The 8,398-nt window shown below is 32.1% G+C and overlaps 1 protein-coding gene across 1 annotated transcript; it reads left to right on the forward strand.

Moving 5' to 3' along the window:
• Window positions 1-365: 365 nt before the first annotated feature.
• Window positions 366-5,050, forward strand: LOC127812476 (uncharacterized). Its single transcript, XM_052352874.1, has 6 exons — window positions 366-771; window positions 858-1,411; window positions 2,468-2,660; window positions 3,262-3,326; window positions 3,405-3,615; window positions 4,522-5,050. Exons 1-6 carry the CDS (start codon window positions 610-612, stop codon window positions 4,885-4,887), a joined length of 1,551 nt encoding a protein of 516 aa, XP_052208834.1. The 5' UTR covers window positions 366-609; the 3' UTR covers window positions 4,888-5,050.
• The last annotated feature ends 3,348 nt before the right edge of the window (window positions 5,051-8,398 follow it).

Consider the following 8,398-nt stretch of genomic DNA (forward strand, 5'->3'; position numbering starts at 1 on the left):
TTTATTCTTTTTTATCATGATTTTTTTAATTTAAATTTTTCACATTAAATTTTGTATTCTTGGAAGCACTGTCACGTGCATAATAACACGAATTACATCTATATATGAATCTCCTAATTATTTTATGGAGGAAAATTTATTGAAGACACATGTGACTGTTCCCTGAAAATCAGCCGTCGGAAATAAGAAACCCACCAGAACATACTATCGCTGAATTAAAATAAGGGGGGGATCTATCTAGGGGATAAAATGACAAATTTACCCTTACTAATGATCATTGTGGTTGTTAGTGTAAGGGCAACTTCGTCCTTTTGTTCATTTGAAGAAATTATTATTTATTTAAAAGAATAAATAGATGCCCAAGTGCTATCATTTCCGGGGGCATATGAACATATCAAGTTGGAGCTAGAAGACGAAGATAATGCCTCTTTTCAATTGACTTCTCTTCTTCTCGGATCCCACCAATTCTGCAACCTCCAAGATTAAAAAAGAAAAAAAAGGAATTCTTACAATTCCCACTGTGTGTTCAATCGCCATTGTAGAAGCAAAGTGATCTTATCAATCTTCAAGCGAGAAGAAGAAGAAGAAGAAGAAGAAGAAGAAGAAGATATGCAGCATCTCTCCGGAAGCATATGGCCGGTGAGAACTGGGTTTCACCGGCGGTTTCCGTCGGCGAAGAAAGCTCCTTCAACCACAGGCGTTCTCCTCCTCTTGCTCTTCCTCACCATCACCATCACAGCCTTTCTCCTCTCTTATTCCTCGGTCAACTCTGTAAGTTCAATCTTCATCAATTCTGTACCCAATTTAGGTGAATTATAATTCCTTTTGATTCTTTCTACGTGTTGATGGCTTTGCAGCCTGGTTTCTATGCTGCTAAAGCAATATTGGAGAAACCTGTGGTCGTCCCAAGAGTTGAGTATCCACTCAACTGCTCCGCCGGGAACCAGACTCGAACCTGCCCGGGAAACTACCCGACTGTATCTGAACCCGAAGCGGAGGACCCCCCGGCGCCGTCGACGAATTCAACTTGCCCGGATTACTTCCGGTGGATTCATCAGGATCTACGCCCGTTCATGGCGACGGGGATCAGCAGGGAGATGGTGGAGAAAGCAAAGAAGACGGCGCATTTTAGGTTGGTAATAGTGAAGGGGAAGGCTTACGTGGAGAAGTACAGGAAGGCTATACAGACTAGGGATGTGTTCACGATATGGGGCATTTTGCAGCTCTTGAGGAGATATCCCGGCAGGCTGCCGGACTTGGAGCTCATGTTCGACTGCGACGACCGGCCCGTTGTTCGGTCCCGGGATTATCGACCCAGCCCTAACGCCACCGCGCCACCGCCACTGTTTCGATACTGCGGCGACCGATTGACTCTGGACATTGTCTTCCCGGATTGGTCTTTCTGGGGTTGGTAAATTCTCACCCTAATAATTATTTTACAGACAATAGTTAAGATATAATTAAATATTTATTAGTTAATAAAACATAAATCGTGTTTTTTTGTAACGTTTCCTCAATCAATCGATAAAAGTATTTTGTAGTTGAAAATAAGATGTAATAAATAAATATTATTTAAAAATAAAATGCACTTGTTATATCTTAATCATTATTATGAAGACAATAATTAATGTTAACCTAATTATAATAGTTTATAAATTCCATGTCTAAGCAAAATACATAGAAAGTTTCGTGGGGGATTTAGTAAAACGGGTTCGGTACATGATTTAATGATTTACTAAGGTTAATTATCATCATAGTCAAAGATGTAACATTTTTATAATTATAAAATTATCTTAAAAAATCAAATCTTTGAAGGGTTAAACCATTCGAAAACGTTACTTAATTAGACACATCACCTATAGGAAAACGTTACTTGGACACATCTCATTTCGATATTTAAACCGAAAATGACACTCTCACATGCATGCATTGTACTGTATGTACAAATGTCAAATAGAGCGTCACCGGCTAATGGCACCACCAGGTTGGCGTATAGGAAATGTAGGGTTTGTCCAGTCTTATTGCAATGAATAGCTTTGCTGTCTCTTTCTATGGCATTTTCCAATGTGGACCGACTTTAGAAACCATATAATTAAGATCCGTACACATAAACAAGGACCACAAAGGCACAAACCCATGAAGAATTAGCAATTTTTACACATAAACAAGGACCACAAAGGCACAAACTTATGAAAAATTAGCAATTTTTAATGGGTGGTTATAGAGGTCGGATCTATCGTTCTTCTAGTTTGAAAATCATAAATTTGAGTCTTATTGAATTCTATTCTAAATAATAAGTAGTAGGGTTCGCTACGACTAAGACTTATCAGTTGTGTTGAACTTTATTATTATTATTATTATTATTATTATTATTATTATTATTATCATCGTACTAGTTTGAAGGGTTTATATATGGGTCTTGGAAAGGGTTGGTTGATGAGCCAAACATTGCTATGTATGATTATAGGGCCGAAATAAACATCAAACCATGGGATAGCATCTTGAAGGAGATAAAGGAAGGCAACCAGAGGATCAAATGGATGCAGAGAGAGCCCTATGCCTACTGGAAGGGAAATCCTTTTGTAGCCGAAACAAGGAGAGATCTCTTGACCTGCAATGTCTCAGAGAAGCACGACTGGAATGCCCGCCTCTTTGTCCAGGTAAGGTTACTCTCGTCTCCCCTGCCTGTGACTAGGTGATCGAACCCTTCTAGTTAGTTAAATTATATAGTTAGTGGGGTACCAGTCGCGTTTCAAATTGTTATTTTGATAGCATTTGATGTTCTTTTGTATGATATGGTTTTTACAATAACCCTCGAATCGAGCCATTTCTTATTGTAGTCGGATGCTAGAAAATGGGCTATTACAAATCAGACTTTGAGTAGAATAATTGTTGTTGATAGAATTTTCAAGAAGAAAGTTCAAAGCTCTATAAGGGCACGCAATTAGGACAAGCACTTATTATTGACATGCAATCTTTGGACTTGAGACATACTGATCAAAAACTTGACTCTTATCTTCTTCATTATAATCTTTTATCTAAAATAATTCGATTTACTATATCTTGGAATTCTCTAGGCAAAGATGTACGTACAAAGGGACTACTTTCTCCGTTTTCTCCTCTTTTTCTATTGATAAAAAAAACAGCCAACAACGTTACAATGCTACTCTATGTGAAGTGGTCAATTTCTTGCTATTTTTCTTTCTGATAAAAAATAAAACTTATGCATATGTGTGTGTGTGTGTGTGTGTGTGTGTGCAGGACTGGATCCTGGAATCCCAACAAGGATACAATCAATCAGGCCTAGCAAGCCAATGCACCTATAGGTATATATATATATATATGTTCATATATATTGATTATGAGTTCATATATAAAACTGAGTCATGCATGGATGCATGCAGATACAAGATCTATATTGAAGGATATGCATGGTCAGTGAGTGAGAAATACATTCTGTCTTGTGACTCAGTCACCTTGTTGGTGAAGCCACGCTTCCATGATTTCTTCTCAAGAAGCCTGCAGCCAGTCCACCATTACTGGCCTGTAAGAGACGACGACAAATGTAGATCCATCAAATTTGCAGTCGACTGGGGCAACAATCACAAGCAGAAGGTACACCAATTGTTTGGTTTTGATCCATTCTTTTCGTGTAATATTACATATGTTAGAGCAATAAAAGGTTCACGAGTCGAGAGTCGACTATATATATATGCAACTAATAGAAACATAAAGCAGCCGAAGAAAATAAGAGAAGAATGCACTAATATAATTAAGGTGGTTTAAGAATTTGTGTACATTTGTGTACCTTTAGTGGACAGAACGCACTAATATAATTAAGGTGATTTAAATTTGACAATGATTAGAACGGCAAATCTAACTGTGATTGGGACTTCATCTACAATTGAAGATTTATCTTTATGACTTATCTTCTGATCAGGATATAGATTTATACAAGTTAATTCCTTTATATATACATTTATAAATAAGCGACGGATCTATAAATAGATACTCAATATCTTGAAATTATAACGATAATATCACTATTATACTAACAATATCATTATAGTGATATTTTGTTCTTTCTGTTCGTATTTTTTTTCAATTTGGGTTTTCTACATAAAACATTTGTGTTTGACTGTGTGATTGATAATTTGATCGTGATTTATTTTTTATTTTAAATTTGTATATGCTCTAAGATAGAGATAGAGAAGTTTTAGGTTAATTAACGACTCACCCAATTCTACCATAGCTTAGTTATAAAAAACAATTATCTCAATCATGTAGTACCTATCATACGTTATTCTAAAATATGTTAGTTGTGATTGTCTTAAACATAATTTGACTACTATTATCTCAAAGAAAATAAATGATAATTATCTTATCATATCTTAACTAGAATGTCATTATTATTTAAAAACAGTTAAACTCCTTTTGAAATTCTAAAACTTGACTTGAGATAAATATGATTTGAGATATGAATTAATCTTCTAATATGTTGATCGATCGACTTGGCCACAGGCTCAAGCCATAGGCAAGGCGGCGAGTGACTTCATCCAGGAGGAGCTTAAGATGGATTATGTATACGATTACATGTTCCATTTGCTAAATGAGTACGCCAAGCTCTTGAGGTTCGAGCCTCGAGTCCCCGATGGGGGAGTTGAGTTGTGCTCGGAAACGATGGCTTGTGATGCACTAGGGTTGCATAAGAAGTTCATGGTGGAGTCCTTGGTGAAGGCTCCAGCTTTGGGCAGCCCATGCAGGCTGCCTCCACCCCATGAGCCAAGTGTTCTTGCTGCCTTTGTGAGGAGAAGGGAGAATTCAATGAAGCAAGTGGAGGCTTGGGAGCAAAGGCACTTGAAGAGCATTGAAGATCAGCAGCAATAGGTGCATTTAATTTGGATTCATTGCATTTGAATTGAATTAATGTTGAAGAATGTATACGTATATGAATAAGTTCATGTTATCGATCTACGTGCACGTGACGACCAAAAAAAAAGGAATTTAGTCGTTCATTTACTTCCTATTAACGTTGAGAGTCTTGCCTGAATCTTCTTTTCAAATTTCAAAAGAAGTGTAGAAAACTCAAACCGTTTTACCCATTAAGCACAATTGATAATAGGAAAGGGTCACGTAAAACTCACGAGGTAAAAATTTAAAAAATAAACTATAATTATCAAACATCACATAATAATTTTTTATTTGAATTTTATTATGTTTTTACACATATATATATAGCAGGAATTAATCTAAGCAAAGCCAATTGGGCCATTATTGGGCCTCCAAGGACTTACAGGGCCATAGAACAAGGTTCCCTCAAGGCTTTACCCAAAAATTATATCTTCATTTATTGGGCCTAAAATTTAGCTATGAAATGCCATATTCTTTAAAAAAAAAAATTATTATTGATAAGGGAATACTTAAAAAAGTAAAATCATTAAGTTATCACGAGAAATAATCCACCGACTTTAAAGTTCCTAATATATCCAAGTTCGAAAATTTTGAAGATAACTTCAACAATCTTAACTCACTTGTCTATTTAGATACTATTTGTTAATTAAGATATAAACTAAAAAAAGGTAGAATATGAAAATTATCTTAAACAAATGTGTTTTTTATTGTATTTGTTAATTTTATTTGAAAATAAGTTATGTGATTTATTATCTTAAACTTTTTAAATAAATTTATCTCTTTTCTCTTCGGATAAGTTATCTTAATCTTTACAGATAAGTTATCTTGATGCTAAGTTATCTTACTTATTTTAACAAACGCTACCTTAAAAGACAAAGTCCTAATCAAGCCAACAAATTCATAATATTTATTGCGCATTCATTAATCATTTATTATATTAACTTGATTGTTGGCGGCTATATCAAAAAATCACCCTCATTTTCTTGCAAGTCTTGCATCGAAACAAACCTTGATAATCAATCCCAACAACTATCATCAAATTGATTAGCAACTCTACCTTCAAAAGCAACATCAACTTGCAAACTTGACGTCGTAGACCCAATTGTTAGTTTTGTGAATGTTTAGATGATCTCATATCATCGTCATTATGTGACCCACGAGTTCAAATGAAAATTAATAATATAATTAATTTTAAAAAAAATATGAGTCTAATCAAGTGTATTTCCCCCCAAAAGAAGACCATATATTATACAAACATTGACTCTCCATGCATACAAGAACCATAGTCTATTCAAGATTTTGAATCTAATCTTGCCAAACTATGGCTCAATATGCCAAATCCAGGGCTTCTTGGTTGTCAGATTTGAAGTGAATCTTTGACATTTCTTGGTATTTAAGCTCACTTTGATGGCGGAAGGGGACATCCCACCTAACCCCTTTTGCTATAATAAATATATATATATATAAATATATATATATATTGCAATGCATTGATGTCACCGATTGAATCATCTTCTAAGCCCAGACCTATAATTTGAACAAAACAAAGACCATCAAACAAGAGCTAAAAGTTAGCTCCCATTTGCTTAATTAGTGAATTTAATATCTATCAACACTCTTTAATGACTTTTCAAACTATTATTTAAATATTTAAGTTTGATACTTTGCGATGATACGTTCCGTTAATATCTTATATTGTGTGTCGTATTAATGCAGAATATCAATAAAAGTGTTAAACTTAAGTGTATAAAATAATATTTTTAAATTACTTTTAAGAGGCGTTTGGTACAGAAAAAGTTTTTAAATTTTTGAAATTCATGATTATTGATAATATTCTTTGAAATCTTTGATTCGCAGGATTAATACAATTCCATGTTTGATTAGATTTAAATATTATTAAAAATATTGAATATTCTTTTTTGAAAATTTTATATTCTTATGTTTGATTTAAATGCAACATTCCTAAGAATTAATGTTTTTTTTTAAATTACCCTTATTTGATTTTTTACTTAAAAATAATAAATTCCTTTTAGTATATAAAAATTGGGACCTACAACCTTTTAGAAAGTTAAAAAATATTATTTTTTTACACATTATGTATATATGTGTGTGCACGCATATATGTTTGTAAGAAGGAAGTTATGACAAAAATAATCGTAAAAGGGTTATGTGGTTATAAGAGCGTAAGGGTTGTTTTAGATTTTTTTATTTATTAAAAACTTTTTCAAGTTCGAGAATTCAAGATTCCCAACCCCTATTAAATTTTTTTTATCGAAAAGTTAATTAAAAATAAATCTAAAAAATATTATTTTTTTAGGATTCTTTTTTAAAAAAATTGTACTTAACATGTAAATGTAGATTTTTAACCTAATATTTTGAAGAATCTAAAAATTTCATGCTCCCTTGCGATATTGCTAACCAATTTTTAAGAGTAATGATTAAATTTTAATAAATATACAATATTTTTAGGTATTAATTTTATTGGTTAATAAAATATTATAAAATACGATATATTTATTATCTATTAGTAAAAATATTTTAAAATTAAAAATAATATAAATTATTTAAAAAATATATATATTTATTAAATACATCCGTACTTTTTTATCTGTCAGTTAAAAGTATGAATATATTTATTTACCCAAGACTTCATTAAATACGTATTAAATGCTTTTTAATATGGGGAAAAACTTGGGTACTAACATCATCCAGGTGGTTCCATTGAGACCATTTATGAAAGGAAAAAAAATAAAAATGTGATTTTGACATACAATAGTTAGAGGTGTGAAAATAATTAGTTCAATTATTGAATTGATTAAATTTTATTAATTAATTAAATTAAATTGTGAATCAAAATTAAATCAAACTAATAGATTAATTTAAAAAATTAAAGTAACTGATAATTAAAAAAATTAAAGTCTAATCGTATAAATCGAATCAAACTAATCAAATTGAACAAATGCAAAAAAAAAAAGAAGAAAAAACTAAAGTAACAGATAAAAAATATATAAAATCGAAGAAAAAGACGTTATTTTGTAAATATCAAAACAATATCGCTTTAAAATTTGATCGGTTTGATTAATTTAGTTCTTCCAATCAAAAAATTGAACCAAAAATTGAACTTAAAAAATTAATTGAACCGAATCGATGCAAGAAAAAAATCGAATCGAAAGTTCGATCGGTTCAGTTAGTTCGGCTAAATTGAACTTTTGCTCTCCCTCTAAAAATAGTGATATTTAGTGTGATACATTCATATTAATATATTATATTATATATAAGATTATCACATCAATTGTTCCTCTTAAGTGTTTTAATTAACATTTAAAAAAAAATCTTCTATTGAGTTTGCATTGGAGTTTCATGCATTAAAGAGTTTCGTGTATAAATGCAATAATATGGTCAGATATTTTTATTTTCAAGAAAATATAAAAAAACATGTTTCGATCCTCCCTATTTTTTGAATTTTTTCAATAACTTTTCCAAACAA

The sequence above is a fragment of the Diospyros lotus genome, chromosome 11, assembly GCF_014633365.1.
Source record: "Diospyros lotus cultivar Yz01 chromosome 11, ASM1463336v1, whole genome shotgun sequence".
NCBI lineage: Eukaryota > Viridiplantae > Streptophyta > Magnoliopsida > Ericales > Ebenaceae > Diospyros > Diospyros lotus.

Bases quoted from the DNA above. Each gene is read 5' to 3' on its own strand.
- LOC127812476 (XM_052352874.1), top strand. From the start codon at position 610: ATGCAGCATCTCTCCGGAAGCATATGGCCGGTGAGAACTGGGTTTCAC. The intron at 2,661-3,261 runs GTAAGGTTACTC...GTGTGTGTGCAG, and splicing joins ATGCCCGCCTCTTTGTCCAG to GACTGGATCCTGGAATCCCA. The intron at 3,327-3,404 runs GTATATATATAT...GGATGCATGCAG, and splicing joins GCAAGCCAATGCACCTATAG to ATACAAGATCTATATTGAAG.